This window comes from Oreochromis aureus, linkage group 15, assembly GCF_013358895.1.
Source record: "Oreochromis aureus strain Israel breed Guangdong linkage group 15, ZZ_aureus, whole genome shotgun sequence".
In the NCBI taxonomy this organism is placed as follows: Eukaryota; Metazoa; Chordata; class Actinopteri; order Cichliformes; family Cichlidae; genus Oreochromis; species Oreochromis aureus.
In genome coordinates, this window is record NC_052956.1 from 36,689,934 (window position 1) to 36,708,275 (window position 18,342).

Below are 18,342 nucleotides of genomic sequence, written 5' to 3' on the forward strand. Positions count from 1 at the left end.
GAAAAAAACCTTAAACATGGTGAACTGACATGGATACCTGAAGTTGTGACATGGATGAGCAGACGACCTGACAAGGAATGACTGAAGACACACGGACTAAATACACAGGAGGATAACGAAGGAAAATGGAAACACATGGGGGAACAGCTGACACACATGAACATAACAACATTGAACGTAGGAACACAGGACCCTTTCAAAATAAAACAGGAAACAATGAGACGCAGACATGACAACATGAACTTGACAACATAAGACTCACAGACATGAAACACATGAAGGGCAAGGGAGACTTCACAGGGGTTGAAAACACAAGGGGGAACTAATAAGCAAATGAACATAGGAGACCTAATGAGCTTAAACATACTATAAACATTAAAATGAACTAAAACTCAAAACACTGGGTCATAAGACCCAGGATCGTGACATAAAACCCATTTCTGTTAAATGCCGGTTTCTCTACTGCAAAAGCAAGGCTGAACTGTGTAATGCAATCGCCTGGAGTTTACTAACCTTTTATTGCACTACAGTCCCATATCTTGTATATGTTAGTATAAACTGGTATATTATAGTCCCTAAAATGTTAAGTTACATACAGATAAAAGACTTAAAGGAAACATCTTAACCCTTGACCCCTGTCCTGAGTGTTTCCCGAGGCTACAAATCAATAAAAACTTTTTCTGTAAACTAATGTATTCAATTACTGAACAGGTTTATCCTGATGTGAGAATTCGCTTCCAAACTGACAATGCCTCCATCCAAAGGGCAGATGAAACCACATCCCAGTCCAATTAAACACCTATGGATTTTGTTGAACGAAGATGTTACATGCTATTGACACAGACAGCAACACCTGCAATTCAGTTTATTTTCAATAAGAAGCCAGGGGGCTATGAGTGTAGACAGGGTGTCAGTACAGCTTCTGGGCACAGTCCAGGGAGACTTCTGGGCACAAGTATGGAAGATGCCTCCATGTAATCAAGATGAAAAAAAAAAAAACTTTAAACATGCCATATTTTTTAAACTAAATGCTAAAGAGTTTAATTTAGAATTATCATGGGTAATGACCCAGTAGCTAACAATTAGCTAAAGTTTCATTTAAAATTCAAGCTATAAAGTGAGGGAATCGGCTTGACGAAGAAAAAAATGGTAATACGTAATGACATGGTCACAAAGTACAGGGAAGCTTTTCAGGCATGGTTTGATTATGGTGCTGTTCTATCCACATAAAAATATTACTTCTGCAGCTTTATACAGTCCATTTGTCTGTTGCATAAAGGGATGAAAAGATAGTAGAGCATACAAAGCTATGATCACTTCACTTCTGAAAGTGCCATTAAATAATCACAATAATGAAAACACCACAGAAGTAATGTTTGCAATAAGCCAACAAACTCATGATGTCTGAATCTGTGATGGAATAGATCGCAGTCAGACTGACTTTGATTCAGCAACCAAAGGACTACACTCTGAACAAACAGACAGAAAAATGTGTCGACATCCATGAATTTTAACAGACGTAACTGATCACTTGAAAATAAGCTTGAATCATTCATTCAGAATCCAAGAACATTAAATGCTTAACACTATTTAAATAACATAAAATGGTTCATAAATTTGCTGCATCAGTAAATAAAACTAAACATTTAAAGATACAACTTATAAACATACAAATTAAATCTTTTCCTGTTCTTTCATGACCTGTTTGTCAGCGGAGCCTTGTGTAATTAGCTCTCAGCTTGATGTCATCACTGTTCAAAACGGCATCACTTAATGAACATATGTTAATATATAGTAAAGAATAATTTGTTAATGTTTTGTATATTTACAGAAGGTGGGTTTCCTAGGCAATTCACGATTTCTTTTACTTCATCTTGGACATACTTAGACAGTCTCTGAGCTCTTATTTTGAAAGCTGCTGACCAGTTAGCGCAGGCCTTTCCTGTCTGCCATTTCCCATGGATAGACATTCATACCGAGGTTTCCTAAACTAACTCCACCATCTTAGACTGCAACTGCTGGTGAAATTCTACCATGAAGTTTTTTTTTTATAGCTAAATCCAACCAGAACCTAAAACTGTTTCCGAGTTGTTTCGTGTTCTGTGCAGAAACAGGAACCAGGAGTACCGCCGCAAACTGCTGAACAATTTGTTTTTCCTTTGACGAAGTCGGGACTCGTGGCGGTTCCGACCCGAACACACATAACTTTAATAAAAAAGAAAAAATCCCTGCATCTGGATTTTGGCGATTACAGGCAGATACTGACCTCTGCTGGACCAGTTCTGCTAAGTCAACTGCTCGAAATAACAATACAATCTTTTGTTTTTTCACAATAACATTTTTCCTGTACCAACAATAGTCTTTTGTTTGTCTTTGATTCACTTTTTGTTGTGACAGTTGAATTTCAGCAGTGTGGGGTAAATAAAGTTATATTAATAGGTGTAGATGTGAAAAATTCAAATGTCACCAAATATATTAAATCTGACCTTTATTCATTTGTTTGCTGTAGTACATAAAACAAACTAAAGACTTTTGTGAGACTGTATGAAGACAATGCCATTTTAAAGGCTTTTGGCTTGGAATAAACCTGCTTGGCCTTTCTCTGTGCATCGAGAAGATGATCTTATTATTACATGCTGGAAACTGCACATTAAAAGCAGTTTGATGCTTCAGCTTTCAGAGAACTCACAGAGCTCAGATGTTACTCCTTATAAACAGTAACCTTACAGTAACAGTAACAGCATATTTATCATTTTTATACAATGGCAATGTTTTGAGGTAAGAAATAAAAGCCATAACAAGCCTTCGTCTTAAATAAGTCACGAAATCCCACTGAGGTTTTTCATTTTAAAGACCAGATGTGCGTCGCTTCTTTAGTTGAGGCCAGCTCATTTTCATGTAAAAGTCTTTTTTTCCTGTGGTCCCTTCTCTCTTTCTTAGTAGTAATAGCTTCCAAAAACTGCAACCACACAGAACAAGCTGTCCTGTGGAGGGAAAATCAGACTGTTTTTTTAGGAAGTGGACTCTCGAGTGATGAACATGTGACTGAGCAGAGCACTTACATTCATGAAAACATCCTCTGCATAGCTGTCTGTGTCAGCATCCCAAAAACACCTGGAAGACATCCTGGGGGAAAAAAACACAAACAGAGACCAAGCTAAGAAAATCCTAAAGTCTGAACTACTCTTAAAAAAAACTATGTTGAAAAAATGTAAAATAATGGTTGTGTCTTCTTTGGACGGTCCTACCGTGTTTGTTTTTACTGATACTTCAAATTTTTAGTGACTTTAAATCACTACAGTTTTACCTTAATCAGGTGTTTGCTGATACTGATGGTGTAAATATGAAGAGCAGATCTTTGATAATGACCTGAATGATCCGCTCTCCATTCTCTGGTACCACATATGACATGTCTAAAAAATACACTGAGCCTTGAGCACTAACCTTAATGCCTGTGTCAAAGTCAGTTTCTAAAGTCAAGAGCAATACACTAATGTTTCCAGTACCAAATGAACACTTACTTGACTCCCTGCCCTCGCTGTTCTCCAATGACCACCTGCACAACAAGCTTATATTTGTCGAATCCTGAATCTGTTCACAAAGAGAATAGGAGTATTTTATATGTACATCCAAAAGAAAAAAAATACTGTATAACACAAATATTAGTCAATATTTTTAACCAATCAAATTTGTTTAAATGGGAAATAATTCATTAATATTGTGGGGCCAGGAATTTTTGCTCCAACAGCTTGTTGTGAAGATCCACAACCCTTTTAGTCTTGTCATTGGTGCATTTCCACTGCTGAAACTTCCAGAAATGTTTGCATTCAAAGTCATTGTGGTACTGGAGCCCTGGAAGAGTCAACATGCATCAAAAAGCTAACGCAGAAAGAAAAAGATAGATCCCCAACACCACTGGCTAAAAATACAGCCCCCAACCATGACAGAGCCTCCACCATGTTTTATAGATGTGTACACACTCACTGTTGTGCCTCTGTCCTGACCTCCTCTATACATACTGATGACTTGAACCAAAAATTTCAAATTTGGATTCATCACTCATTAAGACATGTTGACTTTCAGTCCAGATCTTGTGTAATTTGATGTAATTTCAGCCTTTTCTCTCTTTTTCCTTTCTTAAAGAATGGCTTCCTGACAGCCATCATTCAGTGAGACCATTTCTGATGAACCTTCAGTGAAGAGCAGATGGATCAACAGAAGGGGCAGCTCCATCTCTCAGGTAATGTGTCAGGTCTTTGCAGGACTTTTCCTACTTCTTAAGGAAAAATCTTATTTACCTAATGAGGTCTTAATGACTTTCAGATACAGTTCATCTGCTATAGACAGTTTTTTAGGCCTGCCACGTCTTCTTTTCTCCTCCACTGGTCCAGTTTCCCCAATTTTGTATTAGCACACTGGACACTATGCTCAGATAAACTTGATTTTTAGATAATAACTTACTGTATTGTAACTTGTATAACTCATATTCAACTAAAGTAATGGGAACAATCATGTGTTTTTGTGACAGGCTACTAGCAAAGTGCCTAAAGACACAATTTAAAATTAGTTCTTTGGCAAGTTTTCTGTTATGTCTAGACACAAACAATGGTTCATCCCCTGAATGACTTATAGATCAGTCTTAAGTAGTTAACCAGAAAGTTATGAAAATGGTCAGGTAAAAGGACTGGACTGAAAATAAGAGAATAAGTTGGCCATGGCATTCAGAAAGCCTGGAGAACTGTTGCTCAGGACCAGTTTTAAAAAATGAAAAGAAAGTCTGGCTCCTAGGAAGAAAAATATAAAGAAATGAGGGGTGAGTCAAGACTTCTGCACAGTACTGAAGCTGAAAATCATGACACATATTGGCCTGTGGTGTAGCGGTAGCTGCATGAAAAAATGTACATGCAGCAGATTAAAATGCCTCATCTCTACAGGTCTGAGGACCACAGTGGAAATGCAGAAAACAACAGTTTGAAGGAACCTTTCAGTTACTTGAAAAAAAGTGCCTATGACACCTGGGTACCTCTACTTGAAACACAAGTTTACTGTTATTTAAACAGATACACAGATGGTTGCCACATTTTTTTTTATTACTAAACTGGTCATTTTAAGCAGCGGCTAATATTTTCAGAAATAATTGAATGTTCTGTCATTTTGGACAGCGACAATGCTTCACTCACTCTTTACTTTGTCCTTAACAGAGTCTGCCAGTGAACGGGTCAGCTCTAGGACTTCCTCTGGATTGTACTGCACCCCAGACAGTTGCTCCCTCACAATTTCACGAATACACTCCTTCACAACAGCTGGCCTGAACCTAGAAGAATTAAAGGAAAACAACACGACAGCAAATGAACCTTCCATCGAGCACAACGAGCCTCTGATACACAAATATCTTAATAATGGTAACATGCATGCTAATAAACGTCATGTGAACAATAGATTCTATATTCAATAGACTATAAGTAGTTTTTTGTTTGTTTTTTTCATTTTAAACTCATTTACCTATGGCACTGTATATTGTAATTACATGCCTAAAGTAATCACATTTGAATGCCCTGGTGCATCTGCATTGTACAGGAAAGATAGGTAAAGTTCCTGCAGATAAATCTGCATGAACACTGTAACAGACTAAACGTCGGTTAAAGATTCAAGTTTGCACACGTAACCACTTTATTTTGATTGATGAATGACAGTATTTATACTACTAAACTAAGTTTGACGTTAGATGTAATTTATTCAAGGCTGGAACAACTGAGCAGCTAAAAGTAGACCGCAAATCAGCTAGCTAAAAGGCTAAATTAATTTTGCTTTACTTGTGTGAAAAAAGCCGTTTAACCACATAAATCAACTCACTTCTGCTGATGATTGGGCCGTATGTGGTATGTATCGGACTCCCCCATGATATATGAGTACTCAAGCTACAGTATAGAGCAAATAAAAGTGAAGAGAGTCTTTAAGAAGCTAGACAAATGCTACCCGTAACCATGGCGACGTTTTCCCTTGTTTCCTGTTTCAAAATAAGAGTACCGCTTAGGTATCCGGTTAGTTTTTCTTCCGTGTTTACATTAAAGTTTATCAAAAACAGCACGAAAATCACAGATAATGGCGCTACTGGACACTTTTCACAGTTTTTAACACTCGATTTCAGTTTCGATTTAACTCCGCTCTTCTCGGTGACTGGCTAAAAGATCAACAGCAGTAGAAGCTGTAGTAGGCCTCAAGCCGGTTGTCAGTGACACTGCCCCCTGGTGATCATAAACAGCTACAACATGTGGACAGCTGTCTGCAAACCTTCCTTCATCATCTTGTAAACCTAAACACAAAAACCTTCTGCTACTTAGGAAATCGTTTCTTTTTCCAGCTAATGCATTTATACTCTGTCCCCATTAGTGATGTGTTACTGCCTTTACTCATACTTGATTCACACTGTCTTAAAAGGTCGTTTTTTGATATCTGTAATAATTTCAGCTACTGGGCTACTCATGGTATCTGTGTGACTTCTGAATGCAGCTGGTTTTAAGGCCTTTTTAGCTGCAGCCTGATCAAATCATGCTTCCCATTGCTCAACTTACCTGAAGAAAGAGACCCAAAACTGATAAGATGTGAGTAAATTTGTCTTTAAAGAACAACTTTCAGCTCTGACAATATACAGATGCAGACACATTTTCAACAGCGATTTCAAAAGTTTTAATTCATTTTAAATTTATGCTAGCTAAATAGTGTCATTATATGTGCAAAATCTGCATCTTTTTGCAATTTTTATTCATACTTTAAACCACAGAGGTTGTTAGCAAAGAGGCACAAAGTTGCACTTGTTTCATTTCAGTTGCTCGTTATATAGAACACTTCAGACCAGCAGGGGACAAAGAAAAATATATAATCTTACTAATAATAATATACATTTGTATATGATCTTTCATGTCATTTAGCTTACTTCATTAAACAGAAGACAAATAAATAAATAAACTGCTGCCCACCTCAACAACAATGCATTCAACAGAAGAAACAATATCATAAATTCCCAAATTCTTATTGCAACATCACCACTATATTTTTTTATTTTATTTACAAGTCATTTTGTCATAGTGACTCCTGTAAACATTGCTACATTTACCGATAAAAGTAGACAATTTTGACTTATGTGCAATTTGTTTGTAAACAGTAAATTTTCACATGTCTAATCACAAATGGACTTCGTGTTTTGCTTGTGCAGAATTTGTGAATTGTATACATTTCAGCTTTGAAGTCATGACTGAGCATAACATTACCATTATGTGAGGCAAACAGCATAATTAACACCCCTGAATCAGATACTGATATTAATAGTAAATAGATTTAAAACTATTTATTTGTTTGTACACACTCCTTTTATGCACCCCTCACAGTGTTTAGGCTCATGGGGACTTTTGACTTCATAGAGTGTGAAAGGTCGGTAGCTTTCCTCGAGGTTTTCATGGTAGCACTTTTGTTTTATTTTCTCCACCAGTTTCTCCATGAGGGTGTTTATGTTCTCAGATTCAATCTTCGGATTCTCCATTGGAGCGTCGGTGCACTTCTTGCAGTTCTGACGTAAAGGCCTCACTTTGACGGTGCCCTGCCCATTTCTCAGACACATGTGGAAGACCACCATCACCTTATTGGAAGGCCACTTTCTTCGACACATGGAACATTGGAAACTTGAAATTAAAAAAGAGAAAGAGCATGTCTGTTTCAGTATAAGTCAAAATGACTTCTAAAAATTCAGAATTTTTCATTTAACCACACAAACTTGCACTAAACTCATGATTTGTGTAAGAGCTGATAGCTGCCCTATGTGTTGCACTCAGAATTACATCTGTAAGTAGTAGGATGTTGGGTGGAATCAAGACAGCACAAAAGATCATCGGCTGCCCTCTCCCCTCCCTGATGGACATTTATTCCTCCCGCTGCCTCAGCAGAGCAGCAAACATCATCAAGGACAGCTCCCACCCTGGTTTCAACATGTTCAGCCTGCTTCCCTCAGGGAAGCGCTACAGGTGCATCAACACTAAAACCCACAGACTCAAAAACAGTTTCTTCCCCAAAGCGATAACCACCCTGAACTCACACATGCACCGATAACACAGCCCCCCACTTCCCACTTCCTCTATGGACCACCACTATTTATGCCAATTCCATGTGCAATAACTCAACTGTACATACATAACACTATTTATTACATATTGTTTACGGTTTGTAAATTGTACATTTTATATATATATACATCTTCTTCCCTATGTTAATACTGTCCATATGTATATAGTGCTGCAGAACTGTACCCCCCCAACATGTTTACACTGAGTAGGAGATCCTCTGTATCTCATTGTACAGCTGTATAATGACAATAAAGGCATTCTATCCTATTCTAAAAAATGCATTTAAAAGGGCAGTGGGAGCAGATATAACTGAGCTTCTCATGCTTAACTGTGTCCCCTCTGATGGATGAATGTGTGACTCATATGATGTTTATGTTTAAATTTGTTAAAAATTTACTATCGAGCTATGAAAGTTGAATAAATTTCAAAGAGAAGAAGCTTGTGCTTTTTATGTTTACTCAGCTTTTTTGTTTTATTTAGAGAATACTCAGTGGCAACTTGTGGATGGATAGGTGAATATGACCTTGGTATATTCATTACAGTGTTACAGTGATGTGCCACCACAGTAATACAATACATGTCATAAAAAGAAAGAGGAAAAATATATTTTTAGATGTAACTGAGCAGACCAAATTATTAGCTATTTGGCTAATTAATAGTGTAATAATGACATTTAAAAAGTGAAGAACAAGAACATAAAAGGAAAACAAACCATCTGATGTCTACCAATACTTGCTCTTCCAAGCAAGTATTGGTAGACTAAAATCTGTATTTTTAGGTAAAATTGTATTTATACCACTTCCAATTATTTTCCATCACTCAAACTCTGGAATTGCACCAAACAAGGAATGAACAAATATTCCTTAATAACTAAAATGTATCGATGTTGTACTGTAATCATGCACATTAATTAACGTAATGTAAGACATATTAACGTAACACAAATACACAATAGTGTAAATATTAATACTCGTGCAAATACTACATGCAAACCAGCTGCAGCAATTAACAGCTGTCCAGCATACTGACCTTGCACTTGTGTTCCTGATGTACTCCTTCCAGTCCATGTTTGGCTTATTAGGCTCAATATTTTCATCATATTGTAATTCCCAAGAGTCTCCTTGCTTAAGATCTGTTGCTTTAATCTGAAAGATTTGTGTCCATTCTGGTGACAACATCTTTTGAATTAAAGTGGCTGAGGAAGAAAGAAACCCCCAACAGCTGATCTGTACCGTAAACACGGAACTCGTGAGAATGACTCCTCAAGCTGCGAAGTTTAGATAAGGCTGTACCAGCAGAGAGGAAACCGAAAGCTACCAGTGCAAAGCAGGCTTCCTTAAGTTTCAGGTATAGTTTACACAATGAACATCAGAATATTAGATGATGAATCAGAAGACTGTAAGTGAAATTAAACTGAAATTTTTTCTAGTATGCAACACTGGAACCTGCTGGTTTATGTTGCCCTCCACACTTCTTCCTGGGTGGAAATTCAGACTGTATTTATGCTCCTAACCTTTGTGCACACATTTGTTGTCATTCACTACTTTGAGTGAAATATTCTCACTCTGGCAAAATAAATAAATAAATAAAGTGGTGAACATGTAAAATTAACATCATTTTTGCTCTTATCTTACCAGAAAAAGCAAATAAATAAATGACTGTTATATATTCTTATTATACATTATTATAATTATTGGCTCCATAGTGTAGAGTTTCACACATTTGCTGAACAAGTAAATGATTCACTGTTTGAACATGCGCACACACACACACATATATGCAGAGCTACCTGCTATCAGGGAGAAGCTACAAAAAGAAAAACAAAATCAGTAGAGTGCAGGTAGGTGTAGGGCTGAGTTGAGTTATAAACATGATGATAAGAATAATGTGTTCACTAATGTTTTTTTATCAGCTCTTTTTTTCCACTAATGTTCACTAATGTCTTTTTTTATACACAGTGAAAACCATGTCACACATTGCCACATCCACTATGTGCAAAAAAAGTATAGCAATACAGAAAAACCTTCTGAGTCTACCTGGGCAAAGAGGAGCATGGAGAGCAACCAGAAGGTGTCAGTGTTGCATAACAAGAAACGCTTTCAGTTTCAGTTCTCTCAGTCTTCAGGTGCACCACCAAGTATCGATTGTACAAAACTGTAACTGAAACTTAAGATAGCGTGTTTTACAGTTGTAAGTTTTGTTTTCCCCACAAACTCTTCTGGCAGAGCCACAGTCAAAGTTCGCAGCTTGAGGAGGATGAGTCATTCTCACTAGCTGTTTGTTTACTGCACATATCAGCTGTTAGAGTTACCTTTCTTCTCCAGCTACCAGCAACAACTTTAACTGAAAAGATGCTGCCACCTGAATGGATACGTATCTTTCGTATTAAAGCACAGAGTCTTAAACGCGGAGACTCTTGGTATTTAGAGTATGATGAAAATATTGAGCCTGACAACCTAGACATGGGCTGGAAGCAGTACATCAGGAACACAGGTGCAAGGTCAGTGTGGTTTGTATATTCAGTATCGGTTAATATATAAAAATATAGTTGCATTATGCCAATTACTGTGCATGAAGATTACAACATTAAAGATGGGGGAATAAATGTAGTTGCTAAGGAGGCTTAGTTCATTAAATGTTCAGTGCAATCAAAATCTAGAATATTCCAGAGTTTCAATGATGGGAGTATATTTTTTAGACTAGCAACACTAGAACTGATGTAAGATGGAGCTGACATCATTTGTTTCCTTTCACTTCCTTGCGTGGGTGCCATCTCGTTAAAAAACAATTTGATGCAAGTTTAAACTCGTATTAAAAATAATCATATAATCACTCTAGACTTTCTCTTCTAGTAAAGTAACACATGCTCTTTTTCATTCCCAAGGTTCAAATGTTCCATGTGCAGAAGAGAATGGCCTTCCAACAAGGTGAAGGTGCTCTTCCACATGCGCCTGAAAAACGGGCAGGGCACTGTCAAGGTGAGACCCTTACGCCAGAACTGCAAGATGTGCTCCGAAGCTCCAATGGAGAATCCCAGCGTGGAATCTGACAATGTACACATCCTCATGGAGAATCTGGTGGAGAAAATAAAACAAAAGTGCTACCATAAAAACCCTGGTGGACAGAAGCGGTATTTCAGAAGCTTTGACGTCGATAGTCCCCATGAGCCCACACATTGTGAGGGGTGCATCAAGGGCGTGTGTACAAAATGAGCTGCTTTTAAAGTCAGCTTGTTTCTGTTCGATCATAACTTTGCCTTCTTTAATTCTGTTTTAGTGTATTTCTTCTTTATGTAATAAGCAGATGCACATTTTTGTATTTATCCTTTTGTGCTTGGTAGCAGACAGTTTTAGCTAATATATTGCTGTGTTTGTTGAAAATGTTCCTTAGCACAACAGCTCTTATACATTTACTGTAACAAATAAATTAAATACGTCAAGATTTAAATGTGACATAAAGGTCTACAGGAGTCACTTTTCACATTTAAAATCTTATTTTCTGATTTTGTAAATAAATAATACATATTTTTTTAAAAATATATGCATTACATTATTGTTCAAGAGAGGGCAACATCTTCTTTTTTAATTTTGATTTAGAGCCACACACACAGCTTACACATGAAACATGGTACATACCATGAATTTTGGTAAATATAATACATTGTTTTACAATAAGCCTGGGTAATTTTTTCAAAGAGAAAAAAACAACATTCTTCAAGCAAAAAGATGCAAAGATATTATTTTATTGGTATTTTAAGAACAAACATGATCATGTTCATAAAGATTAATAAGTACATTACATGTTACTTTTTTAATTGTAAAAAAGGGGGATGAACAGATGCTGTTGTCTCAGACGATATTGTTTTCTTACAAAAATACAAAAAATAAAAATCTTATGGAAATGTATTTTACTTTATTTCTCTGTTGTTGTTGTTTTGGGGTTTGTTTGTTTGTTTTTTTTTCAAATTTGTCAGTGCAGGAGACTTTAGTGCATCATGTTTACTGATCCTGCAAATGTAATTAAACTGCCTTTATGAAGTGTTTGTAGTGTAGAAAAAGATAATACAAAGAATAAATAAAAATGTGCCTTTAAATTATAACTTGCTGTTTTTCATGATTTTAAAAAAAGATATCCAAACATCAGTAAAAGCCCCCTTAACCTTATAACTGGTTATGCCATCCTTTGGCAGTCAAGCATCTGTGGTAACTGCTGATGAGTTTTTACGTCACTGTGGAGGAATTTTGGCCCACTCGTCTTTGCACAATTGTTGAAAAAAAGGAAAAGGTTAGCTGATTGGAGGTTTTGCATGAAACCAAAGTCAACCTGTTTGTCACACAGCATCCCCTCTTCATTTGCCTGTGATCAGCAGGCGTGGCACTGACGTTGCTGTGGTCAGTCCTCACCATTTTTCGAGTCACACACTGAGGTCCAGAACATTAACTGTGGTTTATCTGCACTTTGTCTGAAAACACCTATAGGCAAAGCAGTTGCCCTGCCTTTAGTTTTGCCTGCTACACAACTTTTCCATGGGTTTGTCCACATCACGTTTTGTTTAGTGACATTATGTATATCTTGGCCATGAAGGCTGACTTTAGTCTTGCGAGAGTTAGTTTCCCAGATAAGTAGCAGACACACTTTAGGACTGTAGCCACTGAATAATAGGGCTGACAGCAAAAATTTTGAATGTATCAATTTTTTGAGAAGATGGTTATTCACTAGTATACCAAAGAACAGTTTCCATTAGAAAAACAGCTGGAATACAACAATTTTGCTTTCAACATGGTAAGGTATACCTACATAGTGTTTATGTTATGTTATTCCTTAGGTTCAATAGGCACCACTAATAATACATCCTATGTTACTTTATTTAAACATTTCATTATTTATCCATCAGACCTTTTGATTGTACTTGCTTTTATTCAAGGGTCTCCTGTCATCAATCAAGTCTACCCTGATTATTTCCCTCAGTATCTTCATGCCAGGTAAGAATTTTGTATGACTCTTTGAGTTTCATTTTCAACAACAGGTCAGCATCAGTTTCAAAAAGAATAGATCTAGAAGAACATTTTTGGTGTCTCCTGAACAATGTTTGTGTAAAAGAGTAAAAGAACTTCAGGATTAGTGAAATTATCTTGCACTGAGTAATAAATTGGAAATTGAAATCTATACAAAAATCATTAAATTCCAAATGATTTCTGCAAAGTACGAGATAAATGTTGATTTTTTTTTTTTTTTTTTTGTGAAAATCACATTGCAAGGCAAACACTACAACATAATTACACTCAATATAATTTCATTGTCTCATCAGCTCTTTGCAGTAATTACACGATTAACTGCTCTCAGCCAACCCAGCCTGCCCTGCTGGAGGCTCTGTCTCCGGTCTTTAACTTGAATGACATACGGCCTGTGAGGAACATGTCAACATGCACCGATGTCACTACTTTCTTCACTCTGTATGGGATTCTAGGGGTGGTATGTTCACCAGTCAGAACATAAACACCGCATAAAATGTAACGAGTGTGTATACAGACTGCACTCTAAAACTCTTTAAGTAAAGGCAAAATACTAAGAGAAATGGATAAACCACATCCACATTGCTCAAATGATTCTCTTTCCATAGCAACACCAATATTTTTTAATCCCTTGGCATACTGGCTTGTCTTTCAGGATGAAAAGGCACAACTCTTGACCACTTACATTTGGCTACAGTGTGTGAGTACTGCAATGATGCCGCTACATTTGTTCATCTGTGATACAGGAATAATCTTTTTTTTTTTACCATCATGATTACGTGTAGCATGCGTGATCTGTCCATTGTCATGAGTTTTGTTCTTTTAGTCGTGGATGAATGAATTTGTCAGCTGGGACCCAGTTCAGTGTGGTACAGACGTGATGTCTCTTCCCTCAAGCCAATTTTGGATTCCTGATATTGTAATCAATGAATTGTAAGTGATATATTACCAAGCCTGTGCATCTCAAACCATACACATATTATAATCTATGGAACCAAAACAAGTCTTTTCCTTATATTTTCCTAATAATAAATACATTTTGTATTTGTCTTTGTTAATGTTTGGTCATCTCTCAGCAATTTTTATTATATGTAACTGTGAAGTTGCTATTGTTTTCATAGGTCCATAATTTTCTAACTACTAGACACTGTAATCCTTAGCAAATGTTCAAATAGGTGCCACTTTTGTTATTCACGCCATCATTTTTCTAATTGTTCTTACAGTATGGAGGAAAACAAGGCACCGCCTGTTCCCTATCTGTACCTGTATAGTAATGGTCTAGTGAATCGTGCTCTACCTGTCAGAGTTGTTAGTTCCTGTAACCTCGATATCTACACCTTTCCCTTCGACATACAAAACTGCACATTTACCTTCAACTCCTACTTGCACTATGGTCAGAAAATATTTTAAACATATACATTACATGTGGACAATTAGTGAGCTCAACTTTAGCTCAGTATTATCCTCTTTTTTTTTCTCTCTGTACAGCATCCGATATAAAGATTTTTCTTGGAAGATCTGCGGAACTAATAACACAGATCTCCAAGAGTGTGATGGCCACCATGGGTGAATGGGAGCTGCTGGAAATCACCGCCTATAAAGTCAATCATGATGGAGAGAATGAGAATTTTTATTATGATGAGCTTGAATATCATGTAGGTGGATTGCAGTGCTGCTGTAATTAGGCAGAAAGGAGCAGATACTTGGGCTTGTTCACATATCTTGTATTAATGTGTCCATAATGCCTGTTTTGTAAATCCAACACAGCTAAAATCCCGATTTGTGCAGATACATGATCCACTTGGTCACGATAAGAAGATTTCACAGCACAAAGCTGACCAAGTTTTCCCTTATTGTACAGATCAGATTGAGGCGCCGGCCCACTATGTATGTGGTCAACCTCCTCCTACCCAGCTGCTTTCTCATCACAGTCGACCTCTTCAGCTTCCTGCTGCCACCACAGAGCGTGGACAGGTCCGCCTTCAAGATGACCCTCATCCTCGGCTACACCGTCTTCCTCCTAATCATGAATGACCTGCTGCCGGTCACCGGAAACACCATACCCCTCATAAGTCAGTGACACTCAACAAAATGCCTACAGTGATTTCTTGAAACTGTTTGCAGTTATGTTTTTTAATCATTAATTTATTCTATATTAAAGAAAACCTATAATATCAAAGGTACTGATTAAAGAAAATTAAGGGAACACTTGCATCCCATATGAGACCTCGATCTTGATAGAGTCAAATTGAAAATCTGTACTCACATACATACTGTAATGCAGTATTAGCATTGTATACTTATATACTTGTTATATATACACATACATAACATGTGTGGAACAGTAAAATGTGTACTATTATGTCCAAATTTGTAAACACCGTTCACTTTTTAAATTATATTTACATATGCATTTAAAGAACAGCTTTTAAGATAAAAATATATAGATTAGTGGCTTTGAGTGTGACATTGTAAACTTGTATTGTTTCTGGGTTCCTTCGTCTCTCTGTAGACGTGTTCTTTTCTCTCTGCCTGGCTCTGATGGTGGCCAGTCTGCTGGAAACAATCCTCATCACCAACCTGCTCTGTGGGTCTGCTGACTTCTCTCCTGTCCCTCACTGGATGCGAGTCCTTGTTCTGCAATTTCTGGGTGTTATTGTTTGTATGCCACGAATGAATAAGAAGCCAAGAGTTTCAGGTATGTGGTTTATAGTGATTAAACATGTAGCGAGTTTAGAAATGTAAGGTTACAAAATTAGGTGACTAGGAATATTTCTTCTTGACTTTGCTTAGAAATAGACCTTAAGACCAGGACTGCTGTGGCAACTATTGAAACTTATGTGGGGCCTCACGAGCCAAAGGGGCAATCAGCGGAGGACCTGGCTGTGTATGAGCTCAAGAAACTGGGCAAGGACCTCCAGGCCATTCGCCTGAAGGTTGATCAGGAGCTAAAGGACAGCCAAAGCTCAGAGGACTGGATGCAGGTGGGTTTCATCATAGACCGTCTGCTGTTTGGCCTCTACATTCTCTTCATCTCAGTCAGCTTTATCACCATCATCATTATCTGGGTGAACTTGTACAATAAGTAGACAACTGCTCTGTGTTTTTAAGGTCTCCATTTATGCTAGTGGCTTGAATGTTAGTGCATTTTGACCAATATGTTATAGAATATGTCATTTTTGTAGATGGTGTGAAAAACTATTGTCTTAGAGAACATTTATGCAGTATGTATAGTATAGTTATACTGTATTTTGTATTATTGTTTTATACTGGACTTTAAATTAGCTCTGCTGCATTTATAACCATTCATCTTTACCCTTCTGTGTTGTACTGTACAATTTTAAAATGGAGGAACCCACTGTATACAAAATAAAACATCTGTAAAATTGAATTCAATTTGTGAGTGACATTCATTTCAAAACGCACAATCATATCCCTGTGTAGATTATATATATAGTATTATATAGTATAATGGTTTCCTTCTAAGTACTTTAGACTACAAGCAGCACTTAAATCATACATTTAACCCTCTTTAGACTGTGGGAGGAAGCCAGAGCACCAAACCTATCGAGCCACACAACATAAACACTTCACACAGACAAGTCCCAGAGCAATGACGTTCAAACAGGGAATTTTGCTTTGAGACATTATGCCAATCACAGCACCATCTTCTGCTTTCCATTTGACATTTAAAACTTCCAGTTTCAGCACTGTAGTTTTTGTTTAACACAAAGCAAGTATGGTGAACTGTGAGTATAGTCTTAAGACTGCATTCAAGCAAACTCTAAACACTTTCACCAGTATTTTTTATATTTTTACAAATATTAGGAGTTTCAGTTTTGGGTGTTAAATTAAATGACAAAAGGTGATATTGATATAATGCTTCAGGACAGGTCACTTCTTTATGCACTGATGTAGCATTTATAGATCATATAGTTCATGCCGATCTAGATTTTAAAAAGATTTTATCATGAGGTTTGATTATGAATAAATACCTATGATGCTAGACAACATCTGTAAATCTGAGTGTAAAAATTGTTGAAAATTTCATTGAAATACTGGATGTCTATGAGGTATCATATCATCCAAGCAGAGAACTATGTGAAATTTTACACATCTGTCCACTCAGTAGCTCTGAAGCTAAACTAAAAACTAAATACTCGGGAGCACAGTGAATTGTTGGTGGCTTTTACTTTTGTGGAGTGAGAAATCAAATTATCATCAATCAAAGAAAAACAGATATTGCAACAAATATAAGAATCTGATATGCCAACATGATCCCGATATGTCTTTTATTTAAAATGTTGCACGTTCTCCATCACAGTTAGGAAGACGGTCATTAAATGTATATGGAAAAGTAATAGGCTTAATATTATGTTTTATAGCTTGTAGCCATGCTATTGCAGTATAGGTATAACAGTGTTATAGTTAAATTAATTCCTAGAGTATAATTTGGTCTGTTAACACTTTTCTGCTCACTGATAAAGAAACAAAGTAACGCTTAGGCTGGGAATCTTGTTTTGGTGCATTATGATCACATATCGAAAACTTCCACATGTGGACTAAAAATCCGACCTGATACAAAGAATCTTGATGCATAACTCATAAAGGAGAAAAGAAAATTAAATTTGAAATTCAACAGCAAATTTGGCACATTAGTGATGCAGAAACACAGAAAGTGAATACAATCAAAGCAAGTATAGCCAAGATGACATGAGGAATATTGTTTTTTTTATTAGTAGTAGTAGTAATAGTAGTATTATCATTATCATCATCATCATCTCAGATTATCTCTTTGTTCTCACAGAATGAGTGAATTTAAATTTATTTTAAAAACACGTTACATAAAATAATAAAAGCTTGTTTGGCAGACTAACGTCTGCTTGTCACAGGTTTCTCTCATTTGCCTGTGATGGGCATGTGTGACACTGATGCTACTGTGGTCAGTCCTCGGCATTTTCAAGTCACACACTGAGGTACCTTACATTACCTGTGGTTTATCTGTGCTTTGTATGAAAACACCTATAAGCAAAGCAGCTGTCCTGCCTTCTGCTCCACAGCATTTGCCCAAGGTTTGTCCACATCACGCTTTGTTTAGTGACTATATGTATATCTTCGCCACTTTGGTCTTGCAAGAGTAAGTTTCCCAGATAACCAGCAGACACACCTTTGCTCTGCTGCTGCTGACTAATACAGCTGTCAACAAAACAATTTTA

At 36.9% G+C, this 18,342-nt stretch overlaps 4 protein-coding genes across 4 annotated transcripts; 2 read left to right on the forward strand and 2 right to left on the reverse strand.

Moving 5' to 3' along the window:
• Positions 1-2,471: 2,471 nt before the first annotated feature.
• On the reverse strand, positions 2,472-6,236 carry dynlt2b (dynein light chain Tctex-type 2B). Its single transcript, XM_031759310.2, has 5 exons — positions 5,854-6,236; positions 5,181-5,314; positions 3,522-3,591; positions 3,063-3,126; positions 2,472-2,984 (listed from the first exon to the last, which is right to left on the reverse strand). The coding sequence occupies exons 1-5, from the start codon at positions 5,898-5,900 to the stop codon at positions 2,937-2,939; spliced, it is 363 nt and encodes a 120-aa protein (XP_031615170.1). The 5' UTR covers positions 5,901-6,236; the 3' UTR covers positions 2,472-2,936.
• Positions 6,237-6,663: 427 nt separating this feature from the next.
• On the reverse strand, positions 6,664-9,381 carry LOC116335578 (receptor-transporting protein 3-like). The gene is made up of 2 exons (XM_031759312.2): positions 9,144-9,381; positions 6,664-7,676 (listed from the first exon to the last, which is right to left on the reverse strand). Exons 1-2 carry the CDS (start codon positions 9,290-9,292, stop codon positions 7,346-7,348), a joined length of 480 nt encoding a protein of 159 aa, XP_031615172.1. The 5' UTR covers positions 9,293-9,381; the 3' UTR covers positions 6,664-7,345.
• Positions 9,382-10,321: 940 nt separating this feature from the next.
• LOC116335585 (receptor-transporting protein 2-like) lies at positions 10,322-12,210 on the forward strand. The gene is made up of 2 exons (XM_031759323.2): positions 10,322-10,614; positions 10,999-12,210. The coding sequence occupies exons 1-2, from the start codon at positions 10,466-10,468 to the stop codon at positions 11,324-11,326; spliced, it is 477 nt and encodes a 158-aa protein (XP_031615183.1). The 5' UTR covers positions 10,322-10,465; the 3' UTR covers positions 11,327-12,210.
• Positions 12,211-14,350: 2,140 nt separating this feature from the next.
• On the forward strand, positions 14,351-16,215 carry LOC116335565 (5-hydroxytryptamine receptor 3A-like). Its single transcript, XM_031759296.2, has 5 exons — positions 14,351-14,519; positions 14,615-14,781; positions 14,988-15,198; positions 15,639-15,824; positions 15,920-16,215. The coding sequence occupies exons 1-5, from the start codon at positions 14,351-14,353 to the stop codon at positions 16,213-16,215; spliced, it is 1,029 nt and encodes a 342-aa protein (XP_031615156.2).
• Positions 16,216-18,342: the final 2,127 nt, after the last annotated feature.